Raw genomic sequence first — 23,830 nt, 5'->3', positions numbered from 1 at the left:
TTAATAGAGTAACACAATAAAAGTAACACATTAGTTTTAAAAGTAACTTTTCCCAACACTGCATAACTTCTTTTTTTTTTAGTTCATAATATCTGTTAAGATGGTTGTGGATATTCTTTTGCCACTAAATATGGGACACACCCATTCTGAGAGTCAAAGTTTGTTTGGTTTGCTCCTGTCGTTTTGCAAAGTCTTGAATTTGTGTTTGGGCTCTAATAGGTTTTCATGCTTGAATGTTCAAAAACACCTTATTTTTCACATATTTTATATTGTTGCAGAACCTCTCCTCCCAGTCTGTCAGTAACGCTCTGTAACCTCTCCTCCTGAAAAGCACAATGTGCTCTGATTGGTTGGGTGGATCAGTGTGTTGTGATTTGTCAACCGCTTAGAGCATGTTTAGGAAATGCCACGCCGCTTACCATAACCGCGAGTTTCAACACACTACTAACGGAACTCAACCAGGCCTCTAACCTTTATATTGTGTATGCCTCGAGTGGGATTTTTTTAATGAGGAATACTGTGAAATGTATGTTCGAGAAAGAAAACATCTCAGGTTACGCATGTAACCATGGTTCCCTGAGAAGGGGAACAAGACACTGCGTCCGAAGACACTTTGGGGAATGCCTTGGCTTGACAATGTTTGAAGAATAGAAACATGACAATGGCATTGGCCTGCGACAGCCTATGACGTCACTCTAGTGCGACTGAGTATAAAAGGAGCACCTGGAGTACACGTCATCAGCATTTGTCTGAAGGTGACCTGGCCGGGTAAACCGAAGCATGGCAGCATGACGCAGTGTCTCGTTCCCCTTCTCAGGGAACCATGGTTATATGCGTAACCTGAGATGTTCCCTTTCGAATGGGAACTCGCACTGCGTCCGAAGACACTTTGGGGAACGAATACCCACTCCGCCATGCAAGAAGGCAAATGGGAAAAATACAAGAAGCCAAATCCCTCACCAGGTCAGCACGGCTATCGGTGACACTTCCCTAAGGCCAACGACCCCAGCTCATGCCCAAGAAGAGGGCAGGGCTGAGGTCTGGTAATACAAAACAGAATATAAGTATTACCTTTAAGGGAATACAGGCAAGGAAAACAAGTTCCATCGCCCTGTCACTCTACGAGGGGGATCTGGTTCAACCCCTGAAAGGTCTCAGGAGAGATGAGAGACAGAAAGATCTAAGTCAGCATCTCTGCCTGAGATGGACATCTAATGGTAGCTTAACAGTGCAGAAACAGTTAATCAAGGTGGCCTAAAAGAGCCAAAAGCATGATGTCACTGATACACTGTAGTTCGAGACATAAGCCCAAAAGAGCAGAGGCCTCAGCAGAAAGACCCTCTTATAGTGAGAGGAGGCCAAACCTACTCAACTTATCAAGGTGGACAAAAGAGGCCAAACGCATGAAAAGTAGCCTAAACAGGGCTTAGATGAGCAGAGGCCACAGCAGAAAGACTCCCTAAGCGAGAGGAGGCCAAACTCACTCAAATCTAAAGGCAGTTTACCCAGGCAGCCTTACAGAAGGCCAAACACTTGATGTTGGGGTCTAAAATGAACCCATGAGAGCAGCGGCCACTGCAGAAGGACCCTCTATAGTGAGAGGAGGCCAAGCATGCAAATAAATAGGCCGCTCAAAGCGGCTAAGAGAGCCATCTTGAAAAACAGCCCAGACAGGGCTCAAATGAGCGGTGGCCTCAGCAGAACAACTCTCTATAGCGAGAGGAGGATGAACTCACTCAAAATCAAAGGCAGTTTACCAAGGCGGCCTCACAGAAGCCCGAGGCCTCAGCCAGCCTCATTTTACAGGCAGTACATCAATGCGGCCACAAGGGGACAGAAGACTTGAATTCACTGTCTCACTGAGACTCCAGAGAGCGGGGGCCTCAGCCGAACAGGCTCAGAATTAAACAATTCACCATGACGGCTCACTTCATGACGGGTCTTTTAAAACCAGAGCTCAGTAATGTTTAAAAATAATAGAATTGCCTCCCATACTCTCACAAACAGGATTTTTACCAAACCATCAGAATAAGGGAACATGTTAGAAAACATGAAACCGTTAAAACATCATAGGTTCAGTTCAGGGCCCTGGTGTGAAGCATGGCACAAACCTCAAATCACCCCCCACAGATGTTACCGAACAGGGGGGTTGGAAAAGAAAGGAGGATACGAGGGGGAGGGAGATATTTCCCTCTAGCGTGGGGCGGATTTCTGCCACCCGAGTGCTTGGTTTCAATCACCTCTCTCAGATCCCTTCTATTTTTCCTCATGTCCCGCCTCTTTTGGGACTTACTCCTTGTATCAGGAGGGGGAGCCCGAGAGGCGACACTTTGTTTCTGGGCCTTTCTGTGGCCCACAGACCCAGGCGGCCCAGAACCCCCCAAGGTTTGAGGTGTAGACCTTAAACGGCACAGTATAAACTTCTTAAAAGCCATGGAACGCACCCTCGCCTCTCTAAACTTCAAATTGAATTGAATTGAATTGAATTGAATTGAATAAATTGAACTTATCGACCATGGAGGTCTGGAAGAAACAGAAGACTCTCGAGAGCCCAGCGGTTATGGCCAGCCAAGAAATGCTCGTCTAATCTGCCGCAAGCGAACTGTGGCATTTCACGCTTCCAAGGAAGATCTAACCACTGTGTAGTGCAGGCCAGAACTTCCAGCAGCTCACAGGCCATAACCTCCAGCAGCTCACTATACTCAGGGCAGGCAGGCTGTGAGGGCTCCATAAGAATGTCCTCGCCCAGCGCAGCCACATCCTGCTCTTCCTGGCTCGAAGCCAGAAGAGTGCTATCTGCCAGATCGGATGATTCTAATGAAAGAACGTCCTCATCTGGCTCAGCGCTCGTGCCGGCGGCAGAGGAATGAGAAAGAGACATACCTCGTTCAAAGTCCGCTGCCAGCTCGACCTGAGAGCCCCAGGATCTCAATCTCCACTGTGCCTTAGCTGCAGCAGGTTGTGATCCCCTGGGGACCGATGCCTGTTCCGATTCCCTCGAGAAAAAGGCCAGGCGTGAACAGAGCTTTTTCATAGAAAAGGTCAAACAATCTGCGCATTACGCTCCCTCGAGAATGGAACGCGCATGATCCTCTCCCAAACAAATGACTCACATATCACACTTCCTAAAGCACTTGTCAGAGGAGGATGCCATGGTAACAATCACCTAAAAACACTTCAAACAAAGGGTCACCTGAAGACAAAAGTCACACTAGAGTAACATCATGGGCTGTCACAGGCCAATGTCATTGTCGCTTTCTATTCTTACTTCAGACATCGTCACGCCAAGGCATTCCCCAAAGTGTCTTCGGACGCAGTGCGAGTTCCCATTCGAAAGGGAACTCAACACTACAATCGAGGAGTTTCAGGAAGTTCAGAATCAGTGCTTAGAGATACAGAGAATAACTCACTATGGAGTGAGTTTGTGCTTTGTAACTTTGCAGACTTTTTCATGCTCAAACAGCAATATTACACACTAAATAAAGTTGAAAACGTAAAAAAAAAAAAAAAGCATAATAAGACACCTTTAAACACCACCTGGCTGAGAAAAAAAAAAAAAAAAAATAAAAATAATAATAAATAAATAAATAAATAAATAAATAAAATAAATAAATGTTTTTAATTAAAGTGGTAGTAGGAGTAAAAACATTCTTGTCATCATGAGATTATGGCACAAACTACATTAACATTCTTAAAAATGAAACCAACGCAAGTTATTGGACTCAGCTACAGACTATTTATTTGACAGACTACTCAGGAAAATATATTCAGCATTTCAAATGAAACGCAAACTTTAAAGAAAAACAAAACACAAGTCGGGAATAACAGGTTATTCAAACAGTGTTGTGTATTACATGCTGAGTACATGGCCATTCAAAGATGCCCGAGGAGAATCAGATACAACGACGTGTAACAATTCAACATGTTTTCTTTAAATCTTACACCAAAAAAATAGGTATACCAAAAACATTCCTGGAAAATCAGCAGGCAAAGTTGATCAAAATGCTTTATACAGATAACAAAAAGAATACAAAATGATCTTTGTCCAAAAATGTACAGGAAAAAAATCTAAATAAAATCATTCTTTGTACAAATACCACATAACAACATCGATATTTGAATTACATTATATATAGACTGTATATATTTACTTTGTGATGTAAAATATGACAAAGAAGGCAGAAATCTGGACATGAATTGAGTAGTGTTGACATTATGAGGAAAAGCTACAGCACTCTCTTATACAAAATGTACAAAACAGCTGCTTCTAGGTACAACTAGTTACAACATAATACTGTCTTTTTTCTTCTTCTTCTTTTTTTTACAGTATGCCACAGTACAAAAAACTTTTTGTGCCTAGAAGTGTTGAGGTGAAGCGAAAGTGACTCTGTGCTGCCCCCTTAGTCATGTGACTTCAGTCATGGATGCCGAATGGTTCTGAAAGACAAACAAAATTGGATTCAGAGTCATGCTGTGCCATTCCAGACGGTAATAAGCATTTGACTTGTCACTTAAATGCTTATTACCAGTCAGGTGCATTTAACGGAAACTCCAGAGAGCCACGGAGCAGAATGTGTAATTTTTCGGTGCCAATTCCCGTTGAATCAACCGTTTCGATTATTGTACTTGTCCAGATCGTGACAGAACACCTGATTTTCCTTGTTTCCCAAACACAATGACTTGCGTAGCCAGCTCTAAATTGCACTAGGGTGTTAAGCGGATGTCCAAAGCAAAGGGGGATTACTCTGACCGACATCTGTTGCTCAGGCGCTCGAGGCATTTTACTGGCTGGCTGTCAATAGAGTTGTCTGACAAGATTTTCCCTGCTGCAAACAGTGTCGAAATGAAGCAGCATTGGATCTCCCCGCTGTATAAGGTGATAAAATGAGTCTTTTTGAAGAATAAATGGAAAACTGAAAAATCAAATCATTTTGGGTTTTTTTTTACTCAGGGGCCAAATAATGGAACTACTGCAGGGGCGCCTAAAATTTCAGTAGGGTTTACAAAATGCAAGCCAGCCAAATATAGACAGAAACTTATGTTGGGATTACTTCTGAACGTGAAGAATAGAAAAACATATTTCACAATTACAAATTTACATAATTAATCACAAATTATTGTGTGATATCCTGAAGCTATATTTTTCTATATCCAGTGATAATGGATATAGAAAGTTGCTAGTATGCCACAATGATGTAATGTCATTGATAAACATAATTTAGCTTAATTTGCTTTTTTTTTTCCAGCAAATATTGATATAAGTGATACGTTAGCGAAATGAAAATAAATAAAATAACCACATTGTGCTTGAAATGTAAATTACTCTATATTAAATGATTGTTTACATAACTGTAACATCACATTTGTGCTGTTCTACTGAATATCATCATGGTCTCATACTGACCGTGCTGATATTCAGTGCAAGTGTGATAATCCTTAAAGAAATGACTAATTAATGAAAGTTATTATAAAATGTGTAAAATACCAAGAGATGATTGTGAGAAGCATGACAGATAAATGATTTACTGAAGGCCACAGAAGACATTACCTGTGCGCTGAGAGTCTCCAGAGGGCTTTCCACACGGGGGAATGTCATCAAGGGAAGACCGCGGTAATCCTCCTGTTTCTGTTTGGTAGGAGTGGAGTGGGTCCCTTTGAAGTTGTTCACTACACAGATTCCCTACAATGAGAAAGGAACTTTTGAAGATTGGGATGGTTATCATACCTACTAAAGCCAAGTCAAAAGAAGAAAAAAGATCATTTAATTTCAAAACATATGCCATTATTTATAAAGTGGAACCTAAGGATTTTGAAAACTAAAGTGGAAGGGAACAGGGAAGATTTTCAGTATCACTTCAGTCAGAAAACATGGTGAACAGAAATGCTCAGTTAGCACAAAAACACAGTAAAATCAGTAATATTGTGAAATACAATTTAAAATACTTGGCCTATACACATTCAGGATTCTTTGATAAACAAAAAGGAACAGTATTTGAAATATAAATCTTTTGGAACATTGTAAATGTTCAAACAGTTCAAAAAATGTTCATCCAAATACTTGCATGAGTACCAAAATAATCTAATCAATTAGTGAACCAATTTGTGAGAAGATTTTATGATGCATCACGTTATTTACTAAAGATGTCAATGTCATAATACAAATAAACTGCTACACAATATTGTATTTTGTAAGCCATATATCAATACAGAGGAGAAAAAAAAAACTATCAGAGACAATACAATATATATTAAAAACATATTTAAAAATGACAAAATATAGATTTTTATTATTTGATTAAAACAATGACAAACTATAAACCCACCAGAAAAAGAGCTACGGAGCTTCCTAATATGAAGCCAGCAATAACGTCAGAGCAATGATTGCGGTATTCTGATACCCGGTTCAGGCCGGTAAGGAAAGCAGCGCACAGGATTCCCAGACAAAGTACAGGCTTGGCCAGGCGACTGCTTTTCGTCTTGATGGTGCTCGTGATGTACATCTGAAACAGGCAAACATGCATGCACACGCACACACACGCACGCACACATACGCGCGCATGTTGAGGAACCGATTAATTCACTGGATTTATTGTGCAGCAGGTGAATGTGAGGAAATTAAGCTTAAATAAATACACAGCGCTTGCTCCACCTCAGGGAAATTATTGCCAATTATGGAGAACGGAATCTGAGTAAATAACCTCTTATTCCCATGAAAGACAGATAACGAAAGAGAAAAGAGGGAAAAAAAGAGAGAGGAAAAAAAACCACAAACCCTGGCAATTCAACATTACTAACCTGACAATAAAATACATTAAAGGCCTATTCAAAATCAGTGAGAGAAACCAGATTTCACTGTAGTTACAGTAGGTAATGTACAGTAGGTGATATCTATACATGTGTAAATGATTTTTTTGCAATATAAATCTATCATAAGTTTTTAGTACTTCAGTTATTTTACGTTTGTACTCCGTTTTACTGAATACCGCTGTTAGACACGTGAAAAACATCAAGCACCATATACTACATTTGTATCTTTCTTCTATTATTTTTACTTGTAATTTTTTTCATTATTTTTTTTCTGACCTTACATAATTGAGAAATATTTAGAGGATGCATGCATTTTGGTATCTGAAATGGTATTGAGAATTTCAGTAGTATGGTATCAACTGCATAAGATTAAACAGTCACACTTGGTGTCTAACATTAGGTGTCTAACTGCTATGCACTATACATAAAATATATATAAGCAATAAGGTACGAGAGGCTGTGCTGTAACGTGAATAAGTCACGTTTCGCTTCGTGTCGTGCCTAACAACGCCCTTCAGCCGTGACTTATTAGCCTCAAGTACCTTATTGCTTGTATAAAACGGTTACCACACAACACAAAAATTAAAGTAAAAAAATATGTACCAATGCAACTTTCATAAGGTAAACTTTCACTAAAAGCCTTCCTAGGCTTTCAGTGGCTCCTGATCTGAACCCAATCGAACACCTATGGGGAATTCTGAAGAGACAAGTTGAGCATCACTCTTAATCCTCTCTATTCTTGTAGAATGGAAAAAGATAGATGTTGCAAAATTTCAGCAACTTGCTCATTCCATGCCTAGAAGACTTGGTGCTGTCATTAAAAATCATTCTAATTTGAGTAAAACTGAAAATGTTGTTCTCTAATTTATATTATTAACCTTACTTTCATGTAATTTAAACAGATGTTATATTAAACTTAGTCTTGTCAACATTTTGGAAATTGTTTTTGTGTTTATTGAGATATTGTTTAAAATGTTACTTTTCAAATGTATGTGTGTGTGTGTATATATATACACACACACACACACACACACTGCAGTTGTACCACCTGACATGGAAAGTGTACCAACCTACCCATACTTGAAATTAGCAGTTCCCTTTCGAAAGGGAACTCGCACTGTGTCCTAGAACGCAAATGGGGAATGCTCTTGCGTGACAGGTGCCTTGACATTTGACTTGACATTTGATATTCAACAGTGCTTTGATCTGCCTGCATTGACACTATTCTTTTAAGAGCTGCTGTGCAGCCAAATAATGTACCAGTTATCAATGTAAAGCTGCTTTGACACAATCTACATTGTAAAAAGCGCTATATAAATAAAGGTGACTGGACTTGACTTGAAGCGATAGTCGAATCACGCCAATCCTCTTGGCTGGCGACAGCCTATGACGTCATGCTAGTGCGACCAGACAGTATATAAGGGGTGCCTAGAAAACATGTCATCCTCTTTTCGTCTTCAGTGACTGTTTTGTCTGTTGCGATTGTTTCAAGGTAAGATCCTTTTTGATAATGTCTGAGAAGCATTTCAAGCGTTGTGCTGATCCGTGTCCGAGATATCTGACACTGGATGACACACACGACGTTCACGTCATGCGTTCACTGCCTGGGTGAGGAGCACGCGCGTTCAGTTCTCGAGGGATCTGTTTGCGTTGTGAGCGTCTGCCATATGTGGACGCTCCGCTCTCGCCTGTCAATCTTATCGAGGGAAGAGGGACAGGCATCTGTACCTGGCGGTGCAGGTCCTTCTCGTGCTGAGGCCGAGAGGAGACTCAAGTCGTGGGGTTCGCAGGTGGAGCTCACCGAAAAGTTTGAGAAAGGCGTTTCTCTTTCACGCTCTTTCGGCTCACGAGAGCAATCTGCTCGACGAGGATGCCATTTCTCTGGCATCCTCTGGTTCAGCAGATAGTGCTCTTTTGGCTTCAAGCCACACTGAAGAGCAGACGATGGTTGTTGAGGGCAGTGAGAGTATTTCATTTGAGCCCGTGCGACCATCCTGCCCCGCATATGTTGAGTTGTTGGATGTTATGGAGCGTGCCTCGGGCAGATTAAAGCTGCCATGGGCGCGCGCTTGGGATGAAGCGGTTCGTGGGAGGCTGGACGAATGCTTTCTTTCCGGCCATACTCCTCCTTCCATTTCTTCCTGATCTCCATTCTGAGATCGAGAAGGCATGGAAAAACCCTTATTCGGCCCGTATTCATCAGTTTGGGCATGCGAATTATGCATGGGGATGCATAATTCGCAATTATATTGAATTATGTCGAGGGGATACGTGAGCACGGATATGTGGCGATGCCCCCTATCGACGAGATGTTCGCGAACTATCTCATTGGTGGTGGAGCGTCATCTGTGAAGGCTCCGGCATTGCCTACTAGATCACTAAAAACAACTTCTCGGTTGAATGGCAGGGCATACGCGGCTGCAGGTCAGGCTGGTGCTGCACTGCACACTATGGCAATGCTTCAAGCATATCAGGCTGATCTGTTGAAAGATTTGGACCAGGGCCAGGGTCTTTCCCCTGATGTGGTGGCTGAGCTGCGCTGCACCACGGACCTGGCTCTCTGCACCACCAAACAAACTGCTGCCGCGATCGGTCGATCGATGGTGGCAACGGAGAGACACCTGTGGGTGAAGCTGGCTGACATCGGGGAGAAAGAGAAGGGTTTTCTCCTCGATGCACCGGTCTCGCCGCTTGAACTTTTCGGGACTTCCGTCGAGGCGGTGGCTGGGAAGTTTAGGGAGGCGAGGGTGAGTGTTTAAATCCTGTATAACGCATTGGTCCGAATCTGCACCCAGGCAGCCAGGGGGACCTGGTCCGTCATGGTCTGAGGATCATAGAAAGCGCCAGAGGTCTAGCATCGCCTCTCGGGCCCCTCCTCTGTAGAGGAGCAGGTCTCAGAGAAGGCACGATGCTAGAAAGAAAAAGCAGGATTTGAGAGAGGTGTTACAAAGCCGGCGCGGTGAGCGCCGCTGAGTGTTTCCTCTCTTTTTTTGAGGGTTTTCCCATCTCCCTCTCCTCTTTTTCTTCTTTCCCCCTGTTCCCTTCCTTGCCCTGCGCACGCTCTGACGTCAGGCCTGAAGCCTGGGCCCGATGATGAGTTTGTTCCCATCCTGGAACTCCTTCTGAGGGTCCGGCTTGGTGCTTGATATTGAGCACAGCCATTTTTAGACTGCTGGAGTATGGCAGGCCATTTTTACATTCGGCCTCTTCTTTTTTTGGTCTTAGGTGAGCTTAGCAGGCGACTTCCCCGCTAAGGGAGATTTATTCATGTTGCAGTGACCGCGGCTCCCTGCTTTAGGCTGGCGGGGCTTTTATTTTGTATACGTTAGGGTTTTTTGGGGCTTTCTGGGCCCTGGAGCTCTTATGAAAGGCTGATCTCACATCCTTGCTATTGCTTCCTTTCTAATGAGAGTTTTATTAGAAGCTCTTAGGGGGTGGTTTTCAGAACGATTGTGTAGTATGGCAAGCTATTTTATCATTTAGCTGCCCTTTACTTCTAAAGACTCTTAATTATGTTGGACTTAGTGTAGGCTGTCTTGGCCTCCAGTTCAGGTCTCTTCCTTGGGTTGTAGTGATGCGGTTCTTTGAACCTCCGCTCCCTTGAGCTCCAGTTCTTCATGACCTTGGTGGCGGCTTTTTGGCTGCCTGTTTTTGGGTAGTGGTTTTTGTGTTTTTGCTCTGTCGAGCTTTACGTTTGTCTTAGCGTTGGCCTTGTTTTGAGGTCGCCTTGACATTCTCGTTGTTGGCTCTCTTTGTAGGGCCTCTGCTCCCTAGAGCTCCGGGCTATTTCTCCTTCTTGGCCACCTTGGGTTTTTTATTTTTACCAGCCTCCTCTCATATGAGAGTTGTTAGGTTCAAACCGCTACCCCGCTGAGTGTTAGTGGTTTCGATTATAAAAAAAAAAAAACCTGTCTGGTAGGCGCCCAGTTTTTACTTATTTAACTACATGGGTTTCATGTTCAGAGGGTCGGCCCTCCTCTTGGGCCGCCCCTGTCCCGACCTAGGCAGACGTTGTCAACCTGTTACCGACTATTTCAGCAGTAGGTGTTGGCTACATCTGTTTTAGCCTCCCTTTCTAGTCTGCATTAGGCTAAGAATGCGAGTAGCAGGCCTCCTCTCCCCTGTTCAGTTTGTTCCTTTACTCCATTGCTACTGAATTTTAACAGTGTTTGAGTATGTGGTTCCCTGGTGGTGTTTAGAATTTAACAGTGACAAGCGGTGAGCTTTTGTTATTTAGCCTCCCTGTGGCCGCTTTAAGCATTGTAGGCCTCCTCTTGCTTTTGAGAGTGTGCTCTTTGCTGAAGCCTCCGCTCTCTGAGCTTGGTAGTCTCATTGTGAGTGGCCCCTTGATTTGTTTCAAGTTTTGGTTTGAATGGCTGGCTTCCTTGGGTTTCTCCCTGTTGAGGCCGCTCTTCATCCGGAGCTAGCTCCTGGATCTCTCTTTCTTTACATTCAAGCTCTATGCCCCATGCATGCTTTACACCTATACTGCTCGGGTCGACTGCGTTATTCCTATTGGTAATTGGAGTTCGCTCCCCTAGAGCTCTAGCACTGGCAACCCGGGCCCACAGCCGTGTTTATTGGGAGTAGCAGGCCCTTCATGAGGCCTCCTCACCATTCCGGTAGCATTATGTTGTGCTCCCCTTTATTTAAGGGTAGACAGGCGATATGCTGAGCACACAGCTCGTGTTTGCTGTGCGAACGAGTATTCCAAGCTTGCAATATATATTCTCACATCTAAGTAGTTGGCTCCTCTGAGCCTCCTTGGGTACGTTATCTAGATGGTGTTAGGTTTTACTTTGTTTACCTCCATCTCTGAGCTGTTCAGATTCTCCAGGCTCTTCTGGGAATCCTCACCGTTTTTGGTGCTGTTTCACAGCTCTTTTGTTCAAGTTTGGCTTTGCTCGTCCCGGTCGAGCTTAGTTCTCCCCTTATGTTTTGGGTCATTAGGACTTGCTCCCGAAGACCGGTCGGAAGGTAAGTGACTGGCCAGAGTCCTCTCAGTCCTCTGGCCATTCTCCCTTAAAGGAACCCCTTCTTTTGAAGCTGTTGGTTCCAACTGTCACGTGAGGGCGTTCCCCATATGCGTTCTAGGACGCAGTGTCTCATTCCCTGTTCTCAGGGAACCAGGGTTACAGTCATAACCGGAGATTTTTTTATCCACAAGGATCAGTTGGAGTCATCTATAATGAGGCATTATGTTTACTGTTATTACCTTATCAATTCATAATAAAACAAAAAAAATAAAAAAAACATGTTTTCAGTTGTGCCACCCTGACATTTGAGAATTTACAAATTGCTGTATTTTTTTTTTTTTTTTCCAATTATCTCAACAGCTTTAAAAGTAGACTCACGCTCAGACTGATATGGTAAAATCGACGCCGTTGTTACAGTCTTTACAGTGTGTACAATCGCTGAGCTTTAGGAAGCCTCCAGAGCTAAATAAGTTATGTAAGCAGACTGGTCTAACGCTGTAAGCTGTACGAGCCCTAAACAGAATTAGGAACCTTTCAAATAGCATAATAGGGGCACTTTAACAACCCATGAAGTATGGGCCAATTGAAATCAGGTTAACATACAACAGTAAAAAAAAAAAAAAAAAAATGCAACAACAGACTACTTAGGATGCACACTAGTGTCTTACAGTAACGTAGACAGCAGAGTAGACACTGAGCGAAGCATCTTTGGATGGGAAAGACCTCCTGGCTCTCTCCACCACCACCTGGTTCCCAGTGCAGATGTTTCCATTGGCGATGAACTGATGGCTGAAGTGACAATCCATCCCAGTGTAATTTGGCTTGCAGACGCTCAGGAAGTATGGCGCCAGATTGCCAGTCACTATCTGGCCGGCGTTGACAAAGATGTCGGTGGCAAACAAGCCAAATGCGAAGACACCTGCAGTAAAAAAGAACAAAAAAAGCATTGGCAAAAATATATTCAGCTTGTTGCTCCCAATCAAAGCTCAGAAAATATAAGCAAATCAGACAAGGGTTTGGAGGATGCCCATGAATACTAATTCAATCTTGATGGAACAATGTTACTTTTATCTTTATCCAGAGGTAATTACAAATGCCCACTAGAGCAAAAGCTAAATTTGCATACACCATTTGGCCCAAACAAAACTACTCTACTAAGCTTAATATCTTATGCATGTAATTATGATGTCCTCTAGTTATGCAAACTCTCTCAGTCTGACATTTTCCAGCTGATTTGTAATCTTGCAAGGAATAAAATATTAACCAACATGTCACGTCTGTCTAGATTTTGGTTCTTGTTTCATGTTTTCATTTCTATCATGTCATGTCTTTTATTTTGTATTTCCTGGTTCATGTCATGTGATTCCCTGTTACACTCATGTGATCCTGTCATGTGGTTCTTTTGCTTCGTGTGTTCTGTTTTAATTGGTTTTTGCTTCATTAGTTTTGTCTGTTCATTGGATGTAAAATAATGTTTGTAAAATGTGATCCCCATAGTATTTAAGCTGCTTTCATGCCATTTCGTAATTCCCATAATTTCGAGATGACAACACATGATGTTCTACTCTGTGCTGTTCACATCCTCAGACTAGAAATTATGCGTTTCTATGGCAACACTATCAATACCTAAATTAATCTGCAGTGGTCAGGTGATACAGCAGTCACATGGTACAAGTTGGAGCTCTCAGAAAATTCTGTTACACGGCATGACTGTACTGCACGGCGAGCCAGCGGCAATCGCATAAACTTTCGAGCTAAACATGGAGACTAAGCTTTCAATGTTTCTACATATTCAGATAAAAAAATAAGATAAAATAAAGATGAGTGTGCAAATGATTTGGAGAAAAGTGGAGAACAGCACAGCCATTCCTTTAAACAAAAACAACTAGACAATGTGTATTGTGTGTTTGTGTGTCAGTATGCACAGGCTGTAGGGTCGCAGCCACTGGGCTATAATAATATTCATAGATCTAGCCTATGTGACATGGTTGTGTATGATTTGGCAATATAGTGGAGTTTCTATATGACCAAAAAGTTGAGCTACTGAAAACAAGACCACTACTGGCTGGGATTCTCTAAGGCCGCAACTGCTCAATATTGCGAAAAGGCTGCAATACAATGGTCCATAACACTGCAATCCCAAGCCTCAGAGGACACCATTACTAGAGCCTCCACTACATTATGCATCATATCCATTAAATCAAGTGCTTCCCATGCTTTTAATTTCATTTTACATCAAGCACTTGGTTGGCAACATGGAAATGTGCACTAAATATGAATGCATAAAAGAAATACTGTAAGTGGAAGTTTTCTTGGAAGGTTATGTTGACTGTGTCTGTCATTATGTCTGTAGAAAACATTTAAAATTGATGTGTTTTGGAGGTAGTGTTGTGTGCCCTGTCTGTTTCTAATCAATAAAACAGCCACAGCTCAGCAGTTTTACTTTAAAACTTTTACTTTAAAATCTCCAGGTAAATCATACCACTAACACAGTCAAAGATTTATTGGATACGTGTTGCATTTTACTTCTGAGAGCTCACTGAAGTATTACTAGTGGAGTTTGCTTTGGTATTTTTAGTATTAATGGGCTTGATTAATCAGCCATCAAGTAATAATATGCCTAAGTGTCACAATCTACCCATATGTTTCCCAGTGGATAAGCACAGCAACTTAGCTATCTAGATTGTTTTTATAAAAAGCTATGTTAATACTATAACATTTTCCACACTCTAACCCTAATAGAAAACTTTCTGAATTTTTACAAACATTATTTTATTATTATACCATTTTTTATTTTTTTTTTTTTTTTTTTTTTTTTTTTACAAATGAGGACGTCCCCCAAAAGAAGGTATTGTGAAATATAGCTCTGTTGGGTTTCCATGTTTTATAGGGACTTTCCATAGACATTATGATTTTAATATTGCGAAAACTGTATATTCCGTCCCCTAACCCAACCATCTACAGACACACAGAAGCTCGAGTCGCCATTGGCTAGTAAATATTTTACTTTACTTGCCAGACATTTTACACGGAAAACAAGAACAATGCAAATTATAAAAAAAAAAAAAAAAAAAAAAAATCTACATAATATAATATAAATAAATAAATATAAATATAAAATATAAATTTCAAACACTATTAAAGAAGTAAACAGTCAAATAATAAGAACAAATAATCAAACTACAAGCAATAGCACAAACAATAGAACAAAGATACAAATTAAATAAACAGTGCTTTTCAGGTAAAAACAGTGCTTTTCAGGTAAATTCAGGTGACAGTAGTTAGATACAGATTAGGTAGATTAGGTACAGAAATTGAAAAGTAAACGTAAAATAGCAATGCATAGTCTTCACAGTCTAAATTAAATATAGATGAGTTACAAAGTTACAAAAGTTAATAAACTGATACACATGCGTTTTCTTTCTTGTTTGTTTACGTTCACTTAAGACATAACAGACTATGTTTACTAGGATACTTTCCAAGATGGGAATTTTGACATAATTTTGTGTGAAACTGTCCATTCAAGCGGCAGAAGTCGTGAAAGAGAGCTCAATTCATCTTTCGTGTGCTGTCAGACGAGCCTTTCTGGGTACGCACTTTGGATGTGCGGGTTATTTTCACGTCTTGTGCTTGAATGTTTAAATTGGCAAGGCTTAAAAACATGCAATTGATACACTTTCATGACAATGCAGGACTGACCCAATTGGAACAGCGTCAATTCTTTTTACGTGGCACGTGTAAGCTTCTCTCTTTCTCTTAAGTTGAGTGCGTGTGTGTGAGATTAAGTGACAGAGGGCACTCTCAGCCAAGCGACGATGCATAAAGTTCAGCAGGCATTGATATTATATCTGCGCTAATCTTTTGCCTCTAAATCAATCACAGGCAACTGAAATCATACAATTTACTAGCCATTGGCTAATTAGACATTTTTAGTCACCCAGTGTGAAATTTGGTCATACATTCGAGTGATTTATTCGCATTGTAGAGGGTTGTAACCCTTACCGTTAAGCACAATAGAGTTCAGGTAGTCAGTTACCCAAGGGCGCAGCTGGCACACGCCCACAGGATATTAAAACACAAGACACCGGTGAGTCCAGAAGTTTCAAATATATTTTATACTTTGGTATGAACAACCGAAACCATACTTCCATGATAGGGGCGGCGCAGGCTACATTCCCTAATGCTGACAAGATACCTCGGATAAACTATACAGAAGATTTACCAGAAAGACAGAAAAAGGTTTTGAGGGAATTAAACATCATGATCGATGAATCTACAAAAGGAATAGCCCACTTGCCCTACAATAAGTTTCAAATGGAGAGGGATTTGATCTATTAGACTGGAGAAACTGCACAAGCGATGCTAAACCATTGGTACAGCCATTTAAACTAGGAGGGGGGAGGCATCATGTGAGCCAAAAAACATCTGGGACCATGATGAACCTCTCCCAACTAGTAGATTTGAATAAAGACAAAATAAAACTTTTGGAACATGGACTGTCATGTGTACCAAGATTGGACTGTGAAAGAAAATATACACACAAAGATTACAGATAGAAACCTTCTACCAGTATCACAGAAGGATAAATTTGGCGGACCATTTTGGTGGAAGTCAGGATGAGGATTGGGCAAAGGTCCCCATTTAGATTGAACACTGGGTGGGAGCCCAGGAATGAACAAATTTCAGAAATGGTATGGGATTTGATAGAAGGAAGATAGAAAGCTGGTTAGTGTATGGTTTGAGGAGAAAGAGGACTGGAATGTTACAAAAGGGGAAAGGGAAACCTTAAAAAGGTTAAGTGCGGACACTTCCCTAGTAATTAAACCAGCAGACAAAGGAAGTGTTGTGGTGGTTATGGATAGGGAGCAATATGTCAAGGAGGTTAATTGACAGCTGGAAGATCAGGAATTTTACAGACTTTTAGAAGAACCCATCTACATGGATTCAGTAGAAGTAATAAAAAAAAAAAAAAAAAAAAAAAAGGATATATTTCAAAAGGAGGCTCCCTCACAAACCACAAGTGGAACACATAATATTACAAGGGGGTACCAAAAGGGAGGTTTCATATTCTGTCTAAAATTCATAAAGAAAAAGCTTCATGGCCATTTCCAAATATGCCTCTGGGCAGACCAATTGTTTCTGATTGTGTAGGAGAGTTTATAGACTTCCATCTTAATTCTCTTTCCACAAAACATACTTGTTACATTAAGGATACTTACAACTTTCTGGGTAAGGTGAAGAATTTGAAATTGAACCAGGGTGAAAGACTGTTTTCTATGAACGTTGAAAGCCTGTACACGAATATAGAGACACATAAAGGATTGAGAGAGGTAAGAGAGTGGTTAAAAAAAAAATATCTGGAACAAAACAGACCAGAAGCGGCTATTTTAAGACTGTTGGAATTGAGTCTCACCAAGAACGACTTTGAATTTGGGGGACCGCCATGGGTAAGCGTTTCGCACCAGCTTATGCGAACATTTATATGGCTGAGTGGGAAGAGCCGGTATTTCAGAAATGAACAAAGCTGCCTACCTGCTATTTCCGATATTTGGATGACATTTGGGGAGTGTGGGACCATTCAGAAGAGGACTTTTGGGAATTTGTCAACATATTAAATGAACATCATGGATCGATTAAGGTCAAGTAGGAATTAAAAACAGATGAGATTAACTTTTTAGACACCACAGTGTTCAAAGGCCCTGAATTTGAGGCTACAGGGAGACTAGACACTAAGGTGCATTTCAAGCCTACATACGCATACTTTATTACATTATAGCAGTGATCATGATAAACATGTTCTTAAAGGTATTATCAAGGCACAACTTTTGAGATTTAGGAGGATCTGTACACTGACGAAGGATAGAAATGTGGCAGAGAAGGTAAGACTGCCCAAAAAAAAAAAAAAAAAAAAAAAAAAAAAAAAAAAAAAAAAAAAAAAATGGATAAGAGTAAGGGAGAACAGAAAAGGATTTTACCACCGATTATGACGCATTCTTAAAACTACCAAGAAATTGGCTAGGAAACAAGCTAGGAAGAGTAACTATAACAAACATACTCAAGGTCAGGCTATGGAGCAACAAAATTTGGTACACAGTAAGCTATCTAAACCCAATGAAGAAAAAAAAAAAAAAAAAAAAAAAAGGAAGGAAGGATCCATAGATATGTGAGAGGAGTGAGTGGTAAGGTGTTTGAATTGCCTCAACTTATACCTCTAAACAGGCCTACGTGTTTATTTGATGAGCTGCAACAAATGTGGGATGAGATATGTGGGTGAGACAAAAAACTCAGTTGGAATAAGGATAGCAGCACATAGAAATATAAAAACATGATTAGAAGAGGAGAGACAGACAAAGGTCATATTGTTTCACATTTTATGAAACATGGCCTAGAGAATATCAGAGTAAGGGGACTGGAACACAACCTAAACTGGGGAAGAATAGATAGATGGGTAAAAGAAAAACAATGGATCAAGAGGTTAGGTACAATATTTGTTTAATATTTAATAGGTTTGAATGAAAGAATCTAGATGATTTAATGGAATGTACTGTATATGAATAGTAGGTACTAATAAAGATGAAGTATGAAAAACTTGCGTAATTAGAGTAATTGCATTTCTATGGTCTAGGGGACTAAAAGTAGGTTTCTTACCGGGAGACCGGGGTTCGGGACCTAGCTAGTATATTGCATTGAAAGGGTTCTTAAAATTATTTTATTAATACATAGTATTATAATTGCTTATTAATACATTAGTAATAAGGGATTTCTGTTTTTTTGTGGATACTACTCACATATTTAGGATTGGGTTATTATAAAATAAGAAGGCAATTTAATAGGATGTAATTGTGAACAAGGATGAACTGATAGGTTAGGAGTAGGCAGGTAAGTTAGTAGAGAGAATTTATACAACAGTTCTTTCTGATTCTTGAATCTGATTGGCTGATAGCCGTGCAATATTTTAGTGATAACAGCACTCTTACCTTTTCACCGTTTGGATCACTCCGCTTGAAGCGACTGTCATGGCGGCCAAGCAAATCCACCGTAATTTTTGCGAATACTACACTTGTTGTAGCACAAACTGTAGCGCCTATTTTACAATTTGTTAAGACGTTTTCGAGCTCCAGGCCTTCAACGGCCATTCAGGGGTCATATAACTGCCGAGAACAGCTTAATCTCTGCCAATGCTTTGGGGATTTGCCGCTGGCTCTTATAGTGGTTAAACATGAGACACCAATTCATTTTTAGTACATAAAACGGGCAATCTTTGGCCTTAATAATCTATTAATTGTTCCAGAGCAAGTCGAATTGTGCCATGTTAAATTTGATAAATGTAATATTAAGGCTATATTTACTTCCTCCAGATAGCATAGCATATTGGCTACAACTAGACGGGAAATATCAGGCGAAGACTCTTCTCCGCTCTTTAAATACATAAAACATTAGCCTTTATAGATAGTGTTTCTTGAGCAAAGAAAATGCTTTACATTTTTTTTTTTCTTTTCAAACATCAGCTCTTTATTTACCGTTGCATTGCAAAGAAGCAGAGATCTCCAAACCGCGTGCAGCACTTCATTCACGACAGAGGTGGGGCGGATTTATGAGGTTTGACTGACAGTTTGAGGACCCAATGGACTTATTAGGTTTTGTCATGAGCTCTTTAAAATCCTTTTCATTCGTTAAATATTTGTAAAACCCACATACAGGCATAAAAGGGTAACCTATAGCATTGTTTTTTTAAAAAAACAAAATAAAACAAAAATGAGGAAATAGTTTTATTTTTATTATTTTTTTTTAGGAAATACAGAGATACGAGCCGGTTTCCGCTTGAACACCGACAATATTTTCTTAACTATGTAGCTTTTATTTTATTTATTTATTTTTTGGCATTTGGTAATTATCCACAGCACATTTGACAACCTGTCACGGGAACATTAGTGCTTTTGTGCGTTTGACTGAACTGTACAATTGCGTTCCTACTGTCATTTATAATGGCTATTGTTGTTTTTTGATGTTCAATAAATAGTGCGTAATATGAGACTCATTCAATAAGTAAGTCGCAAGAGACTTTTAAATTTGAAAGGAACTTTTGCAAGGAAGTTGTTTGCTGTATGTTATGGAAAAATCCCTTAGCGGTAAAAAGGACAAATAAGATACAAAGATCGCTTTCCTCAGCTGACCTTCAAACGGACTTTTATAATGGATATAATATTTTGGACATCGACCTGAAGAATGAATGTTATATATTATTATTTCAGACTGGTAACGCTCGCTCAGGCGATCTCTCTCTCTCTCTCTCTCTCTCTCAATAATACTGTACAAAATACAATGCGTTTCAATGGAGGGACTCAACATTCCTTCGTTACTAGTTCTAAAGTGACGTTTTAGAAGTAGTAACGGAGGCTTGGTCCAACTGTCAACTTGAGATTTGAATCCGTGGAAGTAGTGGAAGGAAGTAGTGCTGCACAAAAGGGGGTTTTAAAGACACTCCGTTGTCATTTCTTATTTATTTACACACTCGTGCCGTCGAACTGTTGTATAAATGCAATATCACACTCATAGCTGTGCGATATGGCTGTATATCAGCACATTGTGATTACCTACGGACGAATCACAGCCGTGCTGATATACAGCCATATCGCACAGCCACGAGTGTGATATTGCTCATTTCCTTGATAGTGACAAAATACTAGGAGGAGGATGATAGGATAGAAGAGGGAGGGGGCGTCCTATATTTTTATTAGATATATTTTAGAGATTGAGGGTATCTTTTAGTTTGTTTTTTGTTAATAGTACATAGCATAATATAGAGTTGGAGGTTTTGTCTGGAAGGAATCATAAGGGAGTAGATTTATTACAATAGATTAGAATGAGTAAATTAAGTAGGTTGCAATGCATTACGGGTACTCACCAGTATTGAGGATATGTAAGTGAATTATAGGGACACTTTGGCTTTATTGAATGGATGGGAGAATGACGGGTAGAAGCTTCTTGTGTGCTACTGACCACATCCACCAGTCAATTCTCCCTGAATTGAAAACTGGCTCTCTTTTGGGTATCTCTGGGAATACCGGTGATAAAGAGATAATTGGGGAGAGAGGTGGGTATCCAGCCTCTCTGGGTCCATTAGGACAGCAATAGCACTAGATATATTGGTTAAATAAATAAATATATTCTTAGAGATATTCTTGAGAAGGGCAGGCACAATTTAGGAGCATCCTGATACAAGTAAAAATAGGAGAATGTATAGATAGGTTGGTGTAGGGGTTAATAGTGGAATATTAGGACCTGTGAGACTGGGGTTCTAGACTGGTAATAGGGATATTTTTTTTTTTTTTTTGGGAATGGGATGCTGGACCAGGATTATCAATTTTTGGCCCATTGGCTTTCGATTCGCTGGTCTGGATAAATTTAATTTCACATTCCTTAAAAAAAAATTAATATAGAATAAAAATAGAGAGGGAAGTGTTCGGTCTCTGTGGATGTGTTTCCATGTTAGTGTAGGGGTAATCAGTACAATATTTAGATCTGAGAGACCGGGGTTTGAGACCGGTAATAGGTATAAAAGAAATTGTTTTGGGAATGGGATGCGGGACCAGAATTATTTAATTTTAGCCGGTGAGCTTTCGATTCGATGGTCTTGATAAATTCTTCCTGAAAATGTTGCATTCCTTAACAAAAAAGGTTGATTTAGAACACAGATAGGGAGGGGAGCCTTTCAGTGTTTTCTGGATTGGTATTCAAGTTAGCATAGGGGTAATTAATGGAAGGTTAGTATCTGGGAGACTGGGGTTCGAGACCAGTAATAAGGATATATTTTGGGAATGGGATGCTGGACCAGGATTAATGAAAACTGGCTATTTGGCTTTCGATTTGCCGGTCTAGATAAGTTTAAATTGAAAAATTTTTGCATATCTCAATATAATAGGGAGAATAGGATCCCAACAATACAATTGTGGATCTGATTAGTATAATTTCGGAGACACGTGTCTGGGACTGATCATCCCAAGATGGGCCGCCTCAGAGAAGGGTGTCTAGTGATTAAAAGGCCGAAACACCCAATGACCCTGAGGTTCACTACTGATGATTTGGTTCTCCTTAATAAAGAAGGTAACAAGCTTTACTAAACATGACCTAATCCTGCCCTTTGCTGGAATTAAATAAGAGCAGCCCTAGGGGAATTAGCCCTTATAAAGAAGTTGACTAGCGACACAAAACTAAACCTAATCCTACCACTAACCCTATATATGTTTAACCCTAACCATAAGGGAAATTACCCTAATGTAAAGAGGTGGATTTAAACTATACAAAACAATCTAATCCTACCCTTTACCCTACCGTGTGCTGTCATGAATAATTAAGCAAGGCGTCTTCTCATAGGATAATGACACACAGTATCATGAGTAATTAAAAGACACCGTTGAGTCATTGATGTGTATAGGCCTATGCTGTGATGATGACACAAAGACAAATTTAAACTACAAGTGCAACAAAGTTAAACTACTATATAAAACTTACATGGAACACATAACACAATTAACACTATTTACAATGTTTCAAGTTTCTAGTGACAAGCGGACTTGCCTGTCCAAACAGAAAGTGGAAAAAATATTTGGATTTGGGACCAATTTGATTTCAAGAGTAAACCTGGAAGATGAAAATAGTGAAAAAAAAGCTTAAAATTAACTAGTTTTCTCCTACTATTTAAACTAATGGATAGAAACATTATCTTCTATGATGTTCAAAACACATAACTGTTAAAATCTCTGAAAAATTTAGGGTTTCACCCTTTCAAATTTGTAATCAAATATACTTGCACAGAGAGTATATTTTAAATGATATTTGTTTAATAGCATATTTACTATCATTAGTACTATCAACACTATTTTGCCAACACCAATAACTGTTTTCAAATGGATTTTTTTCAAATGTTAAGAATAAAATGACTAATTATAGCCCTTCAACAATATATTTTTATTTGAAAAAGCCAAACCGCAGACTGTTTTTGTTTATTATTAACTAGTTTATAATACATGACCAAATTTTTTTTTTTAAGTTCAATACATTTACAACAATCATCCCCTAAACCAATAATAATAAATGTTTCATTTTGTTGTGCCTTTATTTATAAGAAATGACTGAAATCTGTCATCATTCTATGCGCTCTCCGGTTTAAATGAAAGATGTCTGTTCATTTTATTTTTTTACTTTAAAGCCTATTTTACAAATTAATTTTTCATGCTTAATACAATAAAATCCCATTGCTTCACAAAGCCGATGGCGAATGGCCTGCTAATAGCATGATCATATAACGTGATCCACAGGAAGTGACATTATTGTAGTCCCAGGAAGCGAAATGCTGCATTAATGAATTATGTTAATTATTTTTAGATATGTAATATATTTTTAGTATTTTAATCATTCGATATTAAGTATAGAAATTAACAAATTATCATTCCCAGCCCTAACATATACACACAGTAGCAATCCCAAAAATTACTGTCATTGTTTTAGAAAAAAAATAATAAATAAAATAAATCCAAGTATGCATTATGTCACCATGGTGCCAGGAGATCAGTTTTGACCCTGGAAAATCCATATTAGAACCAAAAAATACTGAGCTGAAATGTTTAGCACTGATGAAAACAGAAGACTCACCAATGAACCGAATGATTCTGCGGATGAGAGGGTTTAGGTAGCAGCATTCTCCAGTCACAATGGTTTTCTCCTGGGCTATTAGGGCTTCTCTAGTGGACTTCATGACATACATGGAGATCTCCCCAACAAATATCTACAGACAGAAAAAAAATAAATAAATAATAATAATAATAATAATAAAAAAAGTTTTAAATTAGATTTAAGCAGTTAATGCATTTTATGTAAATACAAGTGAGTTTCATGTCTCTTATAATTTCTGGTCTTTTGCTCATCACTTGAATTGGAGGAGCTATATTCTTCACTTAAGTCCTTACATTATTCAAGTGTCTTGCACCAAAAACAGTCACACTTTGGTGTCAATGGTCACTTTTCCGCCGCCAGACCGTACAGTTCTA

The 23,830-nt window shown here is 39.7% G+C and overlaps 1 protein-coding gene across 2 annotated transcripts in view; it reads right to left on the bottom strand.

Moving 5' to 3' along the window:
- Positions 1-3,713: 3,713 nt before the first annotated feature.
- Positions 3,714-23,830, bottom strand: part of plppr1 (phospholipid phosphatase related 1) — a 70,836-nt gene continuing 50,719 nt past the window's right edge. The window contains exons 4-8 of one of the 2 annotated variants that reach the window (XM_051909956.1): positions 23,436-23,568; positions 12,452-12,702; positions 6,324-6,500; positions 5,549-5,680; positions 3,714-4,437 (exon numbers count right to left, since the gene is read on the bottom strand). In XM_051909956.1, the coding sequence (XP_051765916.1) occupies positions 4,405-4,437; positions 5,549-5,680; positions 6,324-6,500; positions 12,452-12,702; positions 23,436-23,568 (726 nt within the window). In that variant the 3' untranslated portion in view covers positions 3,714-4,404. The remainder of the gene's footprint in view (positions 4,438-5,548; positions 5,681-6,323; positions 6,501-12,451; positions 12,703-23,435; positions 23,569-23,830) is intronic. The other variant, XM_051909957.1, reaches the window with a different exon arrangement.

Source organism: Ctenopharyngodon idella, chromosome 10 (assembly GCF_019924925.1).
Source record: "Ctenopharyngodon idella isolate HZGC_01 chromosome 10, HZGC01, whole genome shotgun sequence".
NCBI classification, from domain to species: Eukaryota; Metazoa; Chordata; class Actinopteri; order Cypriniformes; family Xenocyprididae; genus Ctenopharyngodon; species Ctenopharyngodon idella.
This window is presented reverse-complemented; position numbering and strand designations above follow the sequence as displayed.